This window comes from Puccinia triticina, chromosome 14A, assembly GCF_026914185.1.
Source record: "Puccinia triticina chromosome 14A, complete sequence".
Classification (NCBI taxonomy): Eukaryota; Fungi; Basidiomycota; class Pucciniomycetes; order Pucciniales; family Pucciniaceae; genus Puccinia; species Puccinia triticina.
In genome coordinates this window covers 4,002,575-4,020,379 of record NC_070571.1, presented here as the reverse complement: position 1 = coordinate 4,020,379, position 17,805 = coordinate 4,002,575, and the positions used below count along the sequence as shown (strand labels likewise).

At 48.3% G+C, this 17,805-nt stretch overlaps 6 protein-coding genes across 6 annotated transcripts; 4 read left to right on the top strand and 2 right to left on the bottom strand.

Moving 5' to 3' along the window:
- Positions 1-245: 245 nt before the first annotated feature.
- On the bottom strand, positions 246-1,302 carry PtA15_14A375 (uncharacterized protein; the record flags this gene model as incomplete). The annotated part of the gene is made up of 3 exons (XM_053163084.1): positions 246-291; positions 534-853; positions 886-1,302. The coding sequence occupies 3 exons, from the start codon at positions 1,300-1,302 to the stop codon at positions 246-248; spliced, it is 783 nt and encodes a 260-aa protein (XP_053027046.1).
- A 432-nt stretch (positions 1,303-1,734) lies between these two features.
- Positions 1,735-2,539, top strand: PtA15_14A374 (uncharacterized protein; the record flags this gene model as incomplete). The annotated part of the gene is made up of 3 exons (XM_053163083.1): positions 1,735-1,834; positions 1,949-2,021; positions 2,095-2,539. The coding sequence occupies 3 exons, from the start codon at positions 1,735-1,737 to the stop codon at positions 2,537-2,539; spliced, it is 618 nt and encodes a 205-aa protein (XP_053027045.1).
- Positions 2,540-6,553: 4,014 nt separating this feature from the next.
- PtA15_14A373 (uncharacterized protein) lies at positions 6,554-7,089 on the bottom strand (the record flags this gene model as incomplete). Its single annotated transcript, XM_053163082.1, has 2 exons — positions 6,554-6,604; positions 6,676-7,089. The coding sequence occupies 2 exons, from the start codon at positions 7,087-7,089 to the stop codon at positions 6,554-6,556; spliced, it is 465 nt and encodes a 154-aa protein (XP_053027044.1).
- A 262-nt stretch (positions 7,090-7,351) lies between these two features.
- PtA15_14A372 (uncharacterized protein) lies at positions 7,352-7,801 on the top strand (the record flags this gene model as incomplete). Its single annotated transcript, XM_053163081.1, has 1 exon — positions 7,352-7,801. The coding sequence occupies one exon, from the start codon at positions 7,352-7,354 to the stop codon at positions 7,799-7,801; it is 450 nt and encodes a 149-aa protein (XP_053027043.1).
- Positions 7,802-7,900: 99 nt separating this feature from the next.
- On the top strand, positions 7,901-8,734 carry PtA15_14A371 (uncharacterized protein; the record flags this gene model as incomplete). Its single annotated transcript, XM_053163080.1, has 5 exons — positions 7,901-7,929; positions 8,080-8,191; positions 8,290-8,350; positions 8,451-8,520; positions 8,644-8,734. The coding sequence occupies 5 exons, from the start codon at positions 7,901-7,903 to the stop codon at positions 8,732-8,734; spliced, it is 363 nt and encodes a 120-aa protein (XP_053027042.1).
- Positions 8,735-14,154: 5,420 nt separating this feature from the next.
- Positions 14,155-15,904, top strand: PtA15_14A370 (uncharacterized protein; the record flags this gene model as incomplete). Its single annotated transcript, XM_053163079.1, has 4 exons — positions 14,155-14,569; positions 14,639-14,946; positions 15,028-15,416; positions 15,478-15,904. 4 exons carry the CDS (start codon positions 14,155-14,157, stop codon positions 15,902-15,904), a joined length of 1,539 nt encoding a protein of 512 aa, XP_053027041.1.
- Between the last annotated feature and the right edge of the window lie 1,901 nt (positions 15,905-17,805).

Genomic DNA, 17,805 nt, shown 5'->3' with positions numbered 1-17,805 from the left:
AACACATTTTCATAGGAGAAGCATGATCTTGAGCTTAAACTGAAAGAGATCCGCGAGTACTTGTAAATAGCTGTTCTAGCACATCGACAATTATCATTCATTGACGTTCTTCATTCTCTACAAAAATCTAATGTTTTGCAAACATACAGAGAAGCTCCGACCATCACACACCACTAGAGAATAGTCCTTGATGATCTCATTCTTGAGAGATTTTTTCAGTGCTTATCACGCCCGGGGAAGATTGGTCAAGTGCCTGGTGACCGGGTATAAAGGACCTCCAAAGGGCCTACCCTGTAGTGCACTTACCGGACGGTTTTGGATCGACGCGGCAGCACGAGGGAGATGAGACAGCCTCTCCATTGTATGTCGCAGACGAGGGTAGTAAGTATTGCTCCTGATGGAGTCCGGAGGAGACTGATGTACTCTCATCCAGCTGGCTGAGCAGCAGCCGAGTACAACTGTGACCTAGGGCACAACAGCCTGGAGAAGCGGATAAGCGGATAAGGATGGTGATGGGGGTACAAAGGATGGACCGGGGCCCGGTGGAGCCGGACAGCTTTACGCTGGACGGCGTGCCGGAGAAGTGTTGCCGGATGTGCAAGCCGAGCGGCGTTTCCGGCGACGGCAGGACGCGAAGCTGGCCCTCTAGGCTCTTCCTGCCCCCCACCCCTCCGTCTTCTTCCCCCATGTCATCCACCCCGCCCTCATCCATGGATCTGGCCAGGGATAACACAGTGTCTCCGCCGGTGGAAGTGTTTGCCCCTCTCGGTCCCCGTCCATCATCACCCTCCTTTTGCGCGCCCTCCACGACCTGCTCCGCTTCCAAACCCGCCCCTTCCCCCGTCTCCCCGCCCTAGGAAACGAAGACCGTCACCCGGGACCCACCGCGCCATCCTCGCCCAGATCCTCGCCCTCGACCACCTCACCCGGGCTTCCATCTGTCGCCCGCTCATCATCTGCCCGACCGATCTCTGGTGGAGGAGGAGGAGGCCAGTTTACAGAAAGAGCCCGCTGAGCGCCTGCCGATCCGTCTGGACCTCCAGCCGCCGAAAATCGTGCTTCTGCTTGTCGAGTGTCGTTTGCTAGCACGGGGGACATCCATTGAGCCCGAGCTACGCCAAGCCAATGAGAGCCCTTCAGGGTCTCTATCTCAGGGGTTGCCCCTTCAGACCTCATGCAAGGCGCCTCCGGCGGGCGAGGGTATGCTTCAGCTACGCTTGTTGTTCTTTGTTCGTTGGAAGAATACAGCAGGTGCAGACTCGAGAAACGACAGGAGACGACCTGAGACGACCGCACGGCCATGAAACACATATCGGCTTCACCCTCCGCCGCGGTTCACATTCCATTCTTCTCTGCCAAGATACACACGTATCTACACGTATTCGGTCAGAGGGAGGCGGTGATGGACCCTGGCAGGCTCAAGACCGGTCAGCAGTTTCCTGTATATTGCGCAGAAGCATTCTTGAAACATCCAGGTGGAATTCGACTTCTTGATACGACCCTGCCGCCGATACATACTCTGGTCACAATTTATTCCCACCCAGGTCGGATGGTGAAGATGTTTCATCAGTCAAGGGCTCACGTGCCATCGTCAACCTGTAGTTTCTGTTCGGGCCTGTTCGGGCAGTGGCAACATCCTATTAAAATGTTCATGACTTCCGCTCGGCTCTGGCTCGTCCTCCCACCCCCATCAGCGACCATCATTTCACAGTTACTCATTACATCGAACCCACAATGTTCAGATTATCTTTCGTTGCTATTTTCATATCACTCGTAGCGCTCAACGCTGTATCTGCACATCCAGCGCCCCTGGCCAAACGAAACGTTATATATAGTAAGTTTGTAGTTCGTGCTCCTCAATTACCGCCCCCCCCCCCCCCTCTCAAATGAGAAGTCATCTGATCAAAATAATTCTTTTTCACCGACACAAACGTTACGTGTCCTTCAGCCTGCGTATCTTTGCGTAAGGGAGAACGATGTCTATCTGGAGATGACGCATGTTGTCATGTGGTCTGTGAAAGGTTAGTATGATCCTTAACTTCTCATTTGTTCCTTGCCTACCTCCGGCATCCAAACATCGAGCCTATCATCCAGGACTGACATCCCGACGAATTGCTTCGCGATTCCTTCAACTCAGTCCATTCCTTTTTGTGCACACGCAAGAGCTTCAAGACAAGTGCGAAGACCTACACAAGAAACCGGACCCGCCCAAGCCCAATCCTCCCCCGCCTCCCCCACCACAAATCGTGCAAGTTACTCAACCACCAGTCGTAGTGACGCCTCCTCCCCCACCGGTCGTAGTGACCCCGCCTCCCCCACCGGTCGTAGTGACCCCGCCTCCCCCACCACCCCCAAACCCGACCGTCGTATTGACGTCGCCTCCCGCTCAGATCTACTCCGTGCAGCCACAACCTGGAGTGGTGTATGTCCAGCCAGCGTCAGTGCCGGCTCCCGCGCATTGAAATCACCTGCCTACCAGTTCATCCCCTTCATACAATCATTTTCACAACAGCGGCATGATCTTCAGCTTAACCAATAGCGGTCTACAATCACTTGTAAATAGCTTCTCTATCACACCCATAGTCTGTCCAGCAACGACCATCGTTTATTGACGTCTTAACTTCTCGATAAAAATATACATTTTTGCAAAGATGCAATCTCCAGTGATGATCAAACCTAACCCCTCAATCAGCTGCTTGCAAAATCAAGAAGTGTGTACATCATGCATGCTTGCAGAGGAAAAGGAAGGGAAAAGCAACCACTCCAATCTTCACTGGATAAACTGAAGTAATTTTGAACGAGTTAGCCAGAAACTTCAAGGGGAGGGGAAGAGAAAAGGTTCCTAAACCAAGGTGGTCCTTTTGATCAAGATTCAACAGTACAACCAAGCTTTTAAAAATCATGAAAAGGCTGTCATGATTCCCAGGGAACACCCCAACCTGTAGGGATAGCACTTCCAACTGGAAATGACCTCATGAGACCCTTGTGTTTCAATCAGAGTGCACACAATATCCTGAGACCAATTTCAATCTTGGCAAGGTAGACACCTGCACGATGGTAGTTGATTTGAGATCATATCAATGTGCCATTTTGGATGACAACAGTCGTAAGGCTAACTAGCAGGCTGCGCGCAGCGGTTTCGTCCCCGCTTTGCACGCGCTTTTAAAAGCGAGTGGCTTGCTGCGCTTTTTGCTGATTGTTCTGTGAGCACCGTGCTCGACGCAGGTTTCACACCTCACAGATCTCTCCTCAACACACACTCTTAGTCTGTAGCTCCCCACCACCCACCTAGTGTTTTAATTCAATTCCCTGCTCTGAGGTCTGAAAAGCTGTAATTCCGCTGAAATAGCTGGGTAGGAATAAATCCTGGGATCAAGAGAGACTTTTTTTGTGGGTTCTGGGCGGAATTAATGGTTTAACATTAAGCGGACCGACGCTCACACCAAAAAAAAAAAGGCAGCATTCCGCCCCCCCCCCCACTTTGCAATAAACTACAGGTCACGATTGTCCTGGATCGCTTGGCTCCTTAAGCAATTGGCGCCGAGCAGGAGCCAAGCGATGACCTTAAATTGTCTACAAGCCGTGCTTTTTTATACTGTGGCCCAAATCCTCATCTCATCAATGCTTTTTTATTTTTCCCTCCTATTTCTGGTTGTGAAGCCTCCGGATCAGGAAGCCGCTCCTTGCCTTCTGCTTAAGGTCAGACCCTCGGCCTGATCTCTTCCTCTCACCGCTATTGGTCCTTGCTTCATTCGTTGTTATGCCGACTTCGGCACCTTGTGTAATCATATGCCGCTCTCGGCCGTATCGCTGTTTGCTGCAAATCACTAATTCCCTCATATATCACCAATTCCGGGATACTGAGACCGGGTCCCGGGATATCAAGTTCCTTCGTGTATTGCCATTTTGAGGACGGTTGCGAAACCCGGGAAGATGAGACTGTGGGCGTGGTCCCTTAATCATGAGGAGTGTAATAATCTACTCCCTACATTTTTTCCTTTTCCCCCTTTTGCCGGCGGCCCACATTGACTTTGTCTTTTATGGGACTGTTGAGCTATTCATTGCCCACAGCAAACCACTCCCCACGGCCAAATATTATTTCTCAAACATCCATAAAACACCTGATACTCATGCCACAACTTATTCTCTTCATCCACGTTGACCAGATGGCTTTCCCAACAGTCAGCGCTTCCATACCGCTTTCCCAACTACAACACATCCCTACCCAAGATGAATTCATTACCTATCTCTATTCCCCAGCAGGACCTATATCTTCAACGCCGTCTTCACACATATGTGATCCTCTCTACAAAATTCTCCTTCGCCGATCCACCAAGAATCCTATTTTTGGGAGCTCCTGGCTTTCTTTCAATGGCACCCTCAACCTAACATCTATTACCAAAACTTCAATTTTTGTCAAAATAATTGCGGAGGTTGATTGCTGGGCTATTACTCCTGATGCCCTCTACTCAACCTATGTCCGCCCAAGCATTGCTGGTTGCTTGTGCATTGACAATATAGGAAACAAGATCCGAGCTTTTTTGCCGGCTACTGGCCCTGTGAGACAACAAAATAATTACCTACAGGCGTAATCTTCTTTGCTGATACTCTTTCCACGATGCAGCATGGCCCGCGCTTCATATTACACTTTGGGCCCGGTGTCAACGCCGGCATTAAGAGTGGCCTACTCATTAGGAATGTGGTCCTTTTTTATGGATACATCGCTGGGGAAATCGGACGCTCCATACACATTGTTGTGAGATATTTCTAAGCCTTGGACTCCTTGCCAGAAGAAAGTCTGAATAAACTGGATTTCCCTGCCTTTCCTCAACACCACTTATCCTTAGCAATTGGAATGCCTGTAATGTTGTTACGGAACTTGAATATTCCGCAAGGCTTGTGCAACAGTACTCGAATGATGGTGACGCACTTAACAAAGTGGACGATGGGCGCGAAGATTTTGACGGGGTCTCACAGAGGAAAAGAAGTTACATTAACAAAGATAACACTGCGATACAAGGGGGAGGCCCAGGCTAAGATCTCTGTCTACCGCAATCAGTTCCCCGTAGTAGCATGTTTCTCAATGACTATTAATAAGAGCCAGGGCCAAACATTGAATAATGTAGTACTTTTATTGAAGTCTCAGGTTTTTTCTCATGGTCAATTGTATGTAGCCTTGTCACGAGTGACTTCTCCGGAGAAGTTGGCTATTTTCCAAATTGGAACATCAAAAGATCTCCTCAATGTAGTTAATAGATATGTCTTAAATTAGACCTTTATTGTGGAATATTAAATTTTTCTCTCAATTTTATGCTGGGAATTTGGAATTGAGGTACCATCAACCTTTTTAGTGTGGTATTACTTAGTAGTGGACTCGGCTTCACCAAGGGTCATGAACCCGCGACTTGCTTCAACTTTTGTAGAACTGTTCCCGTAATGATATGCGATTCCGTCGGAACTTTTTACATAACGTGTGCAGTTGACATGGCAGTAATGGTCACGGGGCGGCGGAGCCGCCCTTAAACCCTAGTGGTGATAATCACCCGCTCTTCAGCGCACAAAAGGGCAGCGGTGCTCTGCGCTCCCATTGCTATTTTCAGAAAACAGCGACTCAGCGGAGAAAAGCACAGCAGCACTCTGGGCTATAAACGCTTTGCGCAGCAAAAAGCCGCCAACAGAATAGAAAAGCGCCGCCAACCGCTACGCCGCTTCTGCTGCGCTAATTTACAGCAAAAAAAATTGCTGCGCTGGCGCTGAAAACAGCGTCTGGCCGCTGCCGCTATCGCGTTTTGGCACCAACAAAAGCGGATGGCTTCTGCGCTGCGCTATTTTACCGCTTGCTTGCAGTGCAGCGGTTGCGGTGCTTCAATGAGTTGGACCCTCATCTTGCTTGCACTGTGAAGCCTTCACTACGGGCTGTGGGCTTTTACTTTCACCCTTTTAGACCGCCATGACGTTGTCTGAAAGGTACTGGCGTTGAGGGACCAAGTTTTGCTGTGTGGTTTTATTTGTTGAGTTGGCATGAATATTACATATTTTTATTATTTATTGAGAATGTCAGAAATTGGATCGTAGTTCGACTGTGCTCCTGCCCCAGCGGCTTCCCAAAACCAGTTTACATACATCCTTTGGCATATACCCGGTCTCTTGTCAAACACATTTGTTAAGAGCACAATGTGTCACATAGCTGACCTCGGCGTTCTCATGGTCACATCGAAGACTTATGACAGCACGATTTGAAGCTGGACAAGGGCATTTCCAGTTTTGCGCTACAGCAGCGCTCTCATCCGCTTGCGCGTCAATTGAGGAGCGACTCCGGGGATGCTCTTTTTTTTTTTTTTTTTTTTTTTTTAAGTGTAATTTCGCCTTGAGCATTGCACACTATGAATATTCAAGTATCTGACTACTTACAAGTAGGGAAGAGGGAAAGAGGAATTAACATAAAGAGATTGTTAAACTCAGGAGAGTACACGGTAACAGGATAGCTAATCAGAGAGAGGTGAAAGAAAGAAGAAAGAGAGAGAAAAAAGGAGAAAATACATAAAAAGTGAAACTACAAGAGCGTGCATAGGATCAATCCAAGAAATGAAACCGGCCTGTCTTCCTGATGAATTCAAAAATCAGGCTATGCGCCTTTGAAAGATGGAGTAGAAGATGAGGTCTGTTTGAGTCAACCTTGAGCTTCTTTGATCTGGCTTTCCGAATAAGTTCCCTCCGAGGTTTTCGATATGCTGGGCATAGGTCGAGGAAGTGATTGGTAGTTTCTCGGCCTTCGCAGAAGGGGCAGATGGGGTCCAGTCTTCGTTTGACTTTAAAAAGGTAGGCGTTGAGGGGCGCATGGCCCGATCGGAGTTGATTGATCAGTGCCGACTGCAAGATTGGGAGATCGGAAATCCGTTTCTTCAGCTCCTTCCGAGAGGGTGTCGTGATTTGAGATTTGAGATATCTTGTGAGTTTGCATGCATTATGGTGTAGTTGTCGGTCCGGGCTCTTGTTCCTATTCGTTGCTTCCTTGGCCAGGAGGTCGGCAGCCTCGTTGCCACGGATCCCCCCATAAGGGGATGCTCTTGGCGTCGACTGATGTGGCATTTCGTGGTGGCCGGATCGCGGGCCAAGGCCGACTCACGGCATGCATTTATGTCGGCCGGGGCCCGGACAGGCGTAACGCAAGAGGACGCAAGCGAACTCGGTCACCGGTCAGCTGTCGCTCAACGATTTAAGTTTCGGAACTCAAGCGACGTAAACTTGGACTTGGCAGCCAAATTTATCCCGTGATCAGCTGTGATCATCCATCCAGCCGGTCTATATACATACATAAATAAATTATGCACATACATAGACATTTTTTTACATGTCCCAGTGGCTGTGGCAGTGTCTTCTTGTCTTGTTGAGCAAGCGCAGCTCCGCCCTGACAAGTTTCCCCGAATCTACCCATTTCCGGCAGCTCTGTGGCTCTCGTGTACCTTCTTCCAGTTGGCTTGCGGCAGTGGGCGTTCGCGGTTGTATTCCTTTTTATCAGCATTGCAGTGGAAATTACACCCAAGCACACGATAATCGCCCGCGATATCCGATTGAAAGTATTTTCCCAGCACCCAGGTCGGACTGGCGATACCAAACATCTAGCTTTGGAGATTCCACAAGCCAAGCCATTGCCTATCAACCGTTGCTTCGGCTTACAAAAGCAGGCATTCGGAAACCCATCGCCAAGCTCTTCCAGCCATCCCCCGGCCATTCGCCATCCTCGCATAAAAGCCATCAACCCACTTCCCGCAAGCGCTTGCCCGCAGAAATCAGCTGGTAACAAGAAGAACTAGACGAAGAAGAAACGCGCATACATCTGCAGTCAAATACTTATTGCATCGAACTTCGTGCTTGAAACTATCAGAAATCGAGGCCGAAGATGTGCGATGAATGTTGTATCTGTCTATCGTAAGTTCCCGATTTCAGCCAGACCTTTTTATGACGATTGTGGTGAGGTGGTTTTTGTGGAGTAAGGCAAGCCACAGGAGCTTACAAGAGGGTTACTGAAGTGTGTTCTTTTCGGATCTTTTTGTTCCATCATGATATCGGGAAAAAAAGGGTAGGATGCCCGACGAAAGTCAGTCCTTCCGGTGGCGATGGTCAAGCCAGGATCTGTCCCCGATGCAACAACGGCAGCGTATTCCAAGCTAAAAGCCAGCGCTGGCTCGAGGTTCGTCTACAAATCAACGTCACCTGGCAACATACATAGACAAATTCCACGCGCGCACTTGCCTGACGTATCTATGTCTTGTTCCTCCTCGTTTACAGATCTGCTTCCTTCCGCTGTTCCCATTCAAGAATAAGGAGGTTTGGTCTTGCCACATTTGCAGTTGAGTTTAGCCTTCTGTGATCTTCCACTTGAAGATAAGCGACAAAAGCGAGACTGTATCCGTTAGGCGTTTGTCGTCTAATCTGAACTCCTTATCCAGGTTGGCAGGCTGAACTAGGCACCTTCCAGCCTCTCATCGCCAGCACATTTCCTCCACCATCATTTCAAACGTAAGAGTCTTCATCAACCCTAATATCGCAGCATGAAAAAGCTAATAAAAGCAAAATCCGTTTGTTTTCCCTTTTTGTTTTATTGCGTTCATCTTTCGGGAACGTACTGCATGGACATAACAGACAACCGGGATACAACCCGCCGATGATGTCGCCATACGTGCCCGCACCACCCCCGCCTGCCGTCTACCAACCTGGAGGCTACGGCAAATGAAACCGATTCAGAATCAAGCCGCCCTCCTGTTCAACCGGAAACCCAACGACAATCTAACTAATCGCTTTCCCCCGCCTCTAATCAACCCCCCGCTTGATCTCTTTGATTCCGATCAGTCGGTCGGCATCGTTTTGTAAATATGTACCTTATCCCTTGGGCCTTTCGAACCGTTGCTTCCCTCTTTCTTCGACCCCCAAAAAAATCTAGAGGGGGTGTAGCGTTCGGGACCCAGTGTATCTTCTCTTGCATTCAATCTCAGTATATATCCGCTTGCTTGTTGTTATGCATATCTTCGGCGCTCATATATATACACGTACATATCCCGTCGTTTTTATCTATAGTTGTATGTTGTTGTTATTTTTGATTCTCCAGACTGTCTATCTATGTGGCTTGTACAACTGCTCAGCTAGGTAGCTCTCAATTTTCTTGCTCTTGAAATACATCTTGTTGTTTGATCACTGTAAGAGCCTTACAAAAGCTTACAATGCATATCTCACATATGTGATCATCCGCAGGGAAAAAACGTGTTTTTTAAAGGTGACAAAGACGCATGAGCTAATTGATAGAAGGGATTGGAGGACTTCCCGTGCAATCTGGGACCCCCGTGGATGTCAGTTTAGACCTGAAAAGTCTAAATTTTTGCAGCAAAATCTAGCTTATCACTTCTGGGAGGCCCACAGACAATCTTGTAACCGCTGTGCGGCGCTAAAAAAAGCGGTCATTTAGTGCAGCGCAGCGGTCACACCGCTACGTCCCAGAGGCATGTAGCAGAAGCTGTTAAAAAAACCGCTGCGCTACTCGCTACGCGCAACGGTTGACCGCTACCCACCCAGGGCAATTAGCAATAGCGCAGCAGAAGCGGAAATCCGCTGCGCTATCCGCTAATTTAGCGGATAGCGGAAGTTTATTGTATTTTAAACCTCTTTCAATGATGAGCTGAACTGGGCTGAGGACAGCGGGCACGATGTTGGCGGTGTTCAAGGGTTGTGGAAGGATGACAGATTTCATCAGACTGAGAAGAAAAACAAACAAGGAAAGAAAGAGAGAAGAGAGATAGAAGAGAGAAAAGAAGAAGAAACAGACCTGAGGACAGCGGGCACGATGTGGGCGGTGTTTGAGGGTTGTGGAAGGATGATGAAAGGGTCCTTCCACACCCGCTGCCTCAGATGAACTACATACAACTGGTGACATGTATGTGAAAGATGAAAGACATGGGAGAAGCAGAAACCAGAAACAAAACCTGAGTAATATACTCAACATTTAACATGATTTAAACATTCTTTTTCTTCTTTTTCAAACTGCTGAGCTACCGCTGAAGCGCAGCGGTTCAGCGCTACGTGGCCGCTTTTTTTAGTGCGCTAAAATCATCTTTTTTTCCCAGGGAAAACAAAAAGGGGTTAGCCCAGCGGTCTGGCCGCTGCGCGCGGCGGGACAAAAAACCGCTGCGCTAACAGCTTCCCTGCGCTAAAAGCAGCACAGCTGTTACAACATTGCCACAGATCTTGACAGGAATTCATCCACAATTCAAGTGCTGATTCCAGCCCAGCTGTTATAAGTTGGTGATTGTATGGCTCCCTCAAGATCCTGGGCATATTATTTCATCTGGTCTAACAGAAGCTGTACTTGTCCTATCTGGCCTTACCTGGTCAGCTAAGCAGCTTGATGCCTCAGCAACCAGGGGGGTGGTGCACATTGGTGTCAATAAGATGTGTAATGCAGGTACACAACCTTTTGTTGGAATTCTGTCTCCACTCATCCCTAAAATGATAAAACCCCTCCTTCCTGTGAGAATACCAGCTTAGGGGAACAGCGCCTAACTCATAAATTGAGGAAGACGCCAGGAACTGAATTAGCTGTGGAATCTGGTAAGCAAAAGCAAACCATTTCCGCAGTCCAAACCCGCGCTGCAGGAGTTGTGAAACTGAAATCATCTTCTGATGTAAACAGGTCCGACGCACGCGAGCAGCAAGATTAGGCTTACGGAAAATTCCGGCCCAAGATTGCTCATCAAGAGAATCTCAGCAAGCGCTAAAGTTAAGCGGTCGCAGAGACTCATGGAAAGATGAACAGATAGATGCCAACACTCTATTCAGTTATCTTAGACAGAACCGTCAAAAAAAGACGGAGCAAACACCCTGATACCACTCAAAGAGCAGGAAGAAATATTGGTAAGTGATTCATGTTCAAAGAAAGAAGAGGCTAGAATAAAACAACAGCAGCTGATGCAACATTCATCTTGTAGATTGTGTTGCATTTCTACTCAGCCGTATAGCCAACACAAAGTAAAAAGTCACTCAGGTCAAAAAACCAATACAAGTAAGGCTCAAACAAACCTTCAGGAGAGAACAAGAAAGGAAAGTTAGATGATGATGGCTGTTGACCATGACAGGCCGCAGACCATCAACAGCCAATGCTATCCTTTTCTCACTTTATCTCAGAGTCAGACTCAACCTAAAAGTAGACAGCGGCTCTGTTCCAGCTCTTAGGTACCTTTTTATTTTCTTTATAAATCTATCTATTGTACATATCTTATGTTACATAGTCTGATAAGGAAAACAACTCTTAGTTCTTTGAAGTTTTTCACTTCCATCAAATTATATTCTTAAGCCTCTTCTAGATCAAATATCATCAACATCTGAATCCTCCATGTTGTAGTCTGTCTCCAATCCTGTTATGAAGTCTGATCCACATCTGTCCATGTAGTCATTGAACCCTGATGTGTATAGGGATGGAATATGGCACACGGGTACCTGTTGCGGGTGTGGGTACCCCCACAAAATTTCACTAATTCTTGACACCCATACCCGCACCTGGCACCCACCAACGGGTACCTGCAAAAACAGACAGGTACCTGCCTACAGGCGCCGGGTACCCACCAACTATTACCCAGGGCCATCCCTAGCCTGTATGGGAGGCATTTTGACCGCAGGTACCTGACACGGGTGCGGGTACCTGCCTCAAAGTTCACTCAGACTGGACACCCGCTACTGGTCTGCGGGTACCTGTCAGTGCAGGCAGGTACCCTTTTGCCATCCCTAGGTGTGTACACCAGGGGAGACTTTGACTCACTCTCCAGAGAGTGCCAGAGTCTAATTTTATGTTTTTCTGGGTTGGATATGAGTCAGATGTGGATTAGGAAATGATTTACAAATTCTTCATGAGAAGCGTGTCAGGATTGATGCAGAATTGTTACAGGAACTTGTGCAATGTTGTATTGAACCATTTCATTCTCTAAGAATAGAAATTGAAAACAATGAACAACTTCATTCACATGTAAATAATATGAATTGAACCCCAAGAATTCAGAAGCTGATCATTTAGGGGTTTTCCCTTTAGTTCCAATCCTAGGGAAGCCTAAGCCTTCCATCTCCATGGTTGGTCCCAGTATTCCCAATTTATGGGTCAACTGCAAGAGGAGACCCTTCAATCCCAGCATTCCTGGTTACATTGAAGGTGATTTGGTTTGCTTGGGTCTCTTGGACACGTTGTTGTTTGCTGACGTGGCTGAAGGGGAAGGAGCAGAGGCAACAGCTAAACCTTAGTCCTCTGCCTGGGATTCACATGCATATGCATGGACCTGAAGGTCACACGGGCTCACCTTGCCCCTTGCGGGTTTAGGGTTGTGCTCCTTGCGCTTCCTCTGGTTTGAGTTCAAACCTGAATCCTGACAGGAATTACACCCAACCTTGCAAAACAGTAGGCAGCAGAAATCCCATTTTGCTGGGGAAAACTCTCAAAATTTTCAACTCTTTATATCTTGACTCAGGTACAGGCTATCAAAATTCTGAGTAGACATTTTTTTCTGCCTACATCAGCACTTCCACCTACCACCTTCTTGAAGTTGGATCCTGTAAGGTCCCAGTAGACCCTCACTGGGGACAGCAAGGAAACGGGCAAGTGGGACAAGGCCAGAGCCTTTGGAGCTTTCTATTTCCAATGTGTACTGGATTTCAGGGGGCTAGCCAGTAGAGAGAAGGGTCCAAGATCTCTGTAAGTACAACTAGAGGAAAGAGAGAGAATAGAAAGGGAAAGGTTACCTAGCCAGTAGAGAGAAGGGTGCAAGATCTCTACTGGACTAGGAGAGAAGAGAGGTGAGACTAAGTACCAGAGGCTTTTCTAATCATCTGATAGTCCTTGTGAAACCACACTGGAGGTGGGGTTTACAGATCCCTCCAAAACCTCTCTTGAATCCCAAATCAAACAAAAAGGAAGTCATGGGTTTTTGGAGTGCATTGTTCCAACAGCCCTTGGTTAAAGCAATACTTTTGACACCTGTCAAAGCTTAGCAGCTCTTACACATTTTTAAAAAAATCAAGTTCAATTGTTACAAAAAAAAAAACCCAGCAGAGCCATGATTCTTTGTCATCTTATGGAGCAGCTAACTTGGCCCCAGCTGTCCTTGTGTAGCTTCCACGGAGGGACAAAAAAAATACTGAAAACAGACGTCTGCTGCCTACTCTTTTGCAAGGTTGAGTGTGAGTCCCTCCTTTGCAGGGTTGCTTTGCAACAGCCCCCACGCACCTCCAATTGAGGGAGTTAGCTAAGTTTGACCCCAGCCAACCAAAGCTTGTGGGCCCACATCATTCTCTGGGTGGGCCCACAATAATGGGCCAATCCAGGAAGACAAAAAAACCATGTTTTTTTGTGCCTCTTTCCATGTAAGGAAAAAGACTTGTCAAATTTGCAAGGTCTAAAACTCTGAGGATACTTGGGAAAATGTGGTTCTGGCTTGATTTGTGGCGCCTATTGTTATCAATTAGTGGTGTCTGCATGATGTTAGTGTTTGTGTTGACTTGTGGGTTGAGTGAGGTCGTGGGTTCAAGTCCTTTTTTGCCAATCCCCTCCCCCCCAGGGCACGCACGAGAGGCCCGCGTTGGACACCTACGGCAGGCCACCGTTGGTGGTTGCCTGTCCGACCGCGGGCTACGCACGTGGGAACCACGTGGGTTGCACCAACTGAGTCTGCGGGTGCCGAGTCATCCCGCTGTGGAGCACACCAAAATTTCAAGGCAGGGGCAGGAAGGTTGGCCCCACGTCTGCTCCCACGTCAGACCGCGGTTGGGCTTGCTGATTCATGCATGCGGGCTTGACGGGTATTCCCCGTTTCCGCGGTTTACCCGCATCGGATTTCCCTTTTGGACCGCTTTTCACTATCCGGCAAGGATTCCGGATCTGCCCAGCCCAGCGGCGAAGGCGGATCCTGTCCTCAGAGTGTCCGGATTCCCTCGGATCTGCGGTGTCTGGACCGGAACCCCCGCCGCGGGCTGCTCCGCTATGGTTGCTGCTTGTCGCAGCCCGGGGTCTGCTTAGCTAAGCTCGGGGTTTCGTCACCCCCCCTGACCAAATATTTTCTCAGAAAACTCCACAACGGCCAGCCTCCAGAAAAGAAAGACCCAGTTGACCGCCCCAAAAGAGAAAGAATGTCTTCAGCATCGAACCTCAACCGACTCTCATCCTCATCATCCAACGGACAGCCCAAGAATAGCCCCGCCGACAACCATACCAGCGCCCATCTCCCCAAGAAACCCAGTCTCACGACCGCCAACTCGCAAAACGCCCTCCTCAGCAACCCCAACTCGGCCTCCTCCGCCAACCCTCTCCACTCCAAGCGAAACACCCCCACCCTCGGCGTATTCCCAAACTCCATCTCCCAGTCCCCCGCCTCACCTAACTCGCTAGGATTCGGCAAATCTTCCTTCCAGACCTTCGGCAGAGTTGGTGATCACTCTCAGCCCCCCTCCCCCGGCATCTTCAACAGCAATAGTAATAACCTATCCAACCTCAAAAAACCCTTCCATCAACTCGCCCAACAACAATCTACCGGAAACCATACCTGTAAGCATTTCCGAGAAACAAGGAAACGATCAAATTATGGACTGACATTTCCCTCTGTTGTTTTTGCAGTTCAAAATAGTCCAGCAAACCGTCCAAGAAAATTAGGATCGTTCAATTCGTTGGCAGCCATCACGTCGGCGACGAACAGTCCGATCTCAAGAGCAACGGGCGCACTCAAAGATGATTCGGATGAGAATGAGATAGAGGAGCAGTCGGAGCATGCGTCAGATCCGGCCCATCCCACCCTCGACAGCTCGCTCGCCCAACATAAGCTCAGATCCAAATGGGTCTTCTGGCTCTTGCACCGTCCCCCGTCCAAAAAAATCTCAGAGGAAGAGTACGGGAAAGCGATGAGACGGTTAGGCTCCTGCGACACTGTGCGTGTGACCAGTCCCTCTGCTCCTAGACTTATAGCTCCGATTGACCACGCCCGCTGTTTTTTTTTTTTTTTCGGATAGGTGGAGACGTTTTATTCACTGTATTTGCACATAAAGCGGCCCTCGAACCACCTCCCGATCTCGGACCTGCACATCTTTGTGGATCCGATCAAGCCTGCATGGGAGGACCCGCTGAACGTAGGAGGGGGGAAGTGGACGATACGGCTGAAGAAGGGGCTGGCGAACCGGCTCTGGGAGACGCTGATCTTCAGTCTCGTCGGCGGCGGGCTCGAGAAGCTCATCGCGAACCCGGACAGCCTCTCCGACGACAACGAATCGCCCGCCCGCGAACACAAGGAGATCTGTGGGGCCGTGCTCAGCATCAGAAGAGACGAGGACATCCTGGCCGTCTGGCATAGAACCGGCGCTCCCGACGTCGGCGGCGACGGCAAGATGGCCAAACAAGTCAAGTTCAGTCCTCCTCCACACACTCAGCCCCTTCCCTCATCCCACTAACACCGTTGTCTTCAGATTGGCACTCCAAACAGTCTTGCAGCTGCCCTTGAACTGCCACCTGGTCTACAAGCTCAACGCCGACTGTCTCTCGTCGAACGTTGCAGTTAGCATGACGACGATTGCCCAGAACATCCAACAGAACCCCTACAATAGCAACAATAACAACAGCAACAACAACAACAACAACAACAACAACAGCCATCACCACCACCACCAACACTACCAGCAGCAGCAAGGCCAAATCAAGGCCCACCATCCAAACTACAACCCCAACTACCATCTCAAACAGAACCATCGCTCGTCTGCTGGCTTCAATAACCCCTCTCAGCCCGCCGACCTTGCCAAGCCTGCCGTCACCCATCCGTTCTCCGCCGGCTTCGGCGCCCTCGGATCGGCATCCACTGCCGACGCCGCAGCCGTCGACACCGGCAAGAAAGAGTAACACTTCTTTCCCCCCACCCCGTCTTACATGATTTACGTCACATGCTTGGTTAAAATCCCCGCCCGCCCCCCCTTCCACACACTCTCTCGCTTGTGATCAGATCAGCGCTCCGTCCGCTTTCCCGTCGCAGAATTCTTTCTGTTTTTTGTGTCTTCTTCCTCACGCACACATACTCACTTGACCTTCTTGTGTGTGTGTGTGTTCATGTCAATGGAAATACCTTTGCTTTTTTTGGTTCTTTGTGAGTGAGGTTTGCAAGGCGGGCTCGGGAGGCGTTGAGGGGCGTCAAGACGGGCTGGATAATCTGATTGCTTTGAAAGCTGCTCAATCGGCACCAGTAGATATGCAGATCAGTCAGAACTACATGCCTGCTGTTGTGCCTCCACATTGTTCCAGAGAATGCAGATTTTTTCCTGGCTGGTGCTGGGGAATTTGCACAGCCACTATGGATTCACGGGTCTCAGAGTCTGCAACACCCATACGTGGTTATGGTGTTGCACACGCTGTGAAACAAGAAGAGACAAACAAGCCTTTGTATGGACAGCCAACCCTCTCTAACCTCACACCTCTGGGTGGACACAACTTATTATGCAGGTTGGCAGGTTGTGTGGTTGGAAGGGTTTGCTGGAGGACCTGGTGCAACACTGGTTGCTACGCCAAGGCACACTATTTGGCCAAGAATATTTAGCCTAGCGGCTGCAAGATAAGAATACTCAGGCCTTAGCGTTTCTGCACTCACAGTCCGCTGTGCTACGCAAATCTTAGCAGGAAAACACGCTAAACAGCGGTGGAGCACAGTGTAGCCAACGCTGCGCTTCCCAATGTTTGAGCTTTGGCGCTAAAGTAACAGCTAACATCATCTTAGCTGGGTTTCTAGAGCTTTTCTGCTGTGCTATGTATGTTAAAGTAACCCTGATGTTAGCGTAGCTGACCCACTGTTTTCTGGTGGTCACAAATTAGGATGTCTGAGAGGTTATTCCCCTCATGCAAGTATGCAGTTATAGTCTGGGAGATATTGCTGACATGTTCAAGCCAATTTGGCTGCAGAGCAAACAAATTATGGAAAACAGCAAGTGTTGGTGCATAAGTGAACTGGTAGCACTTTGCTAACAATGGAGGACTTCCCATGGGCATTTAGAGAGCTCTAGATGCCCCTCTAACTCCTAAATTAAGATCTCTGCCAAATCAACACTAGAACTTGGATAGATTGTGTTCTAGCGTTGAAATTTATGACATATAAGAACATCATCTCAACGGAGAATTGAAAAATATGCAAATACTCTACAACTAGCAGAAAGAGAACATGTGCATGTAACCTTATGTGATATCCAGAAGCAAGCATACAATGAAGCCATTTCTATGGAATTAAATTTTAGAAATAAACGGTAGAGAAAATAAATAAATGGTAGTGATGACATAAATGAAATGATATTCAAATGAGAATATGTAAGAGTGATGATATGAGAAGTGAAGCTTCCCTAAAGCATGAAGGCCTGATAAAAAGACAAATATTCAGAAATGCTCCATAATTTAATGATGGTGCAACCACTCACTGAAGCAGTTAGGGATTTGTGATTGGTTTTGATAAGAAAAGAATATTGACTTCACTAGGATAAATTTCATGAAAGTATTTATTGATGAATTTTGGCAAAGATATTGCTTCTTTTGGAACCAAATGCAGGTTTTTACGGAGATGGTTCATAGAATATAACTTTAAATGCAAGGGTAATCTGGAAAATGATTCAGAAGTTGCATCTGGCCCAAAGTTGTTTTCTTGAAGATTTCTAAGGATATCTGAACCTTTGGCTGCAAGCTTCTTCACATGGGGTGTTATGTCACTGTTTAGGAATATTTTATTTGCAATTATGAGGAGCAATTGAATTTCCTTTGGCGAATTGACT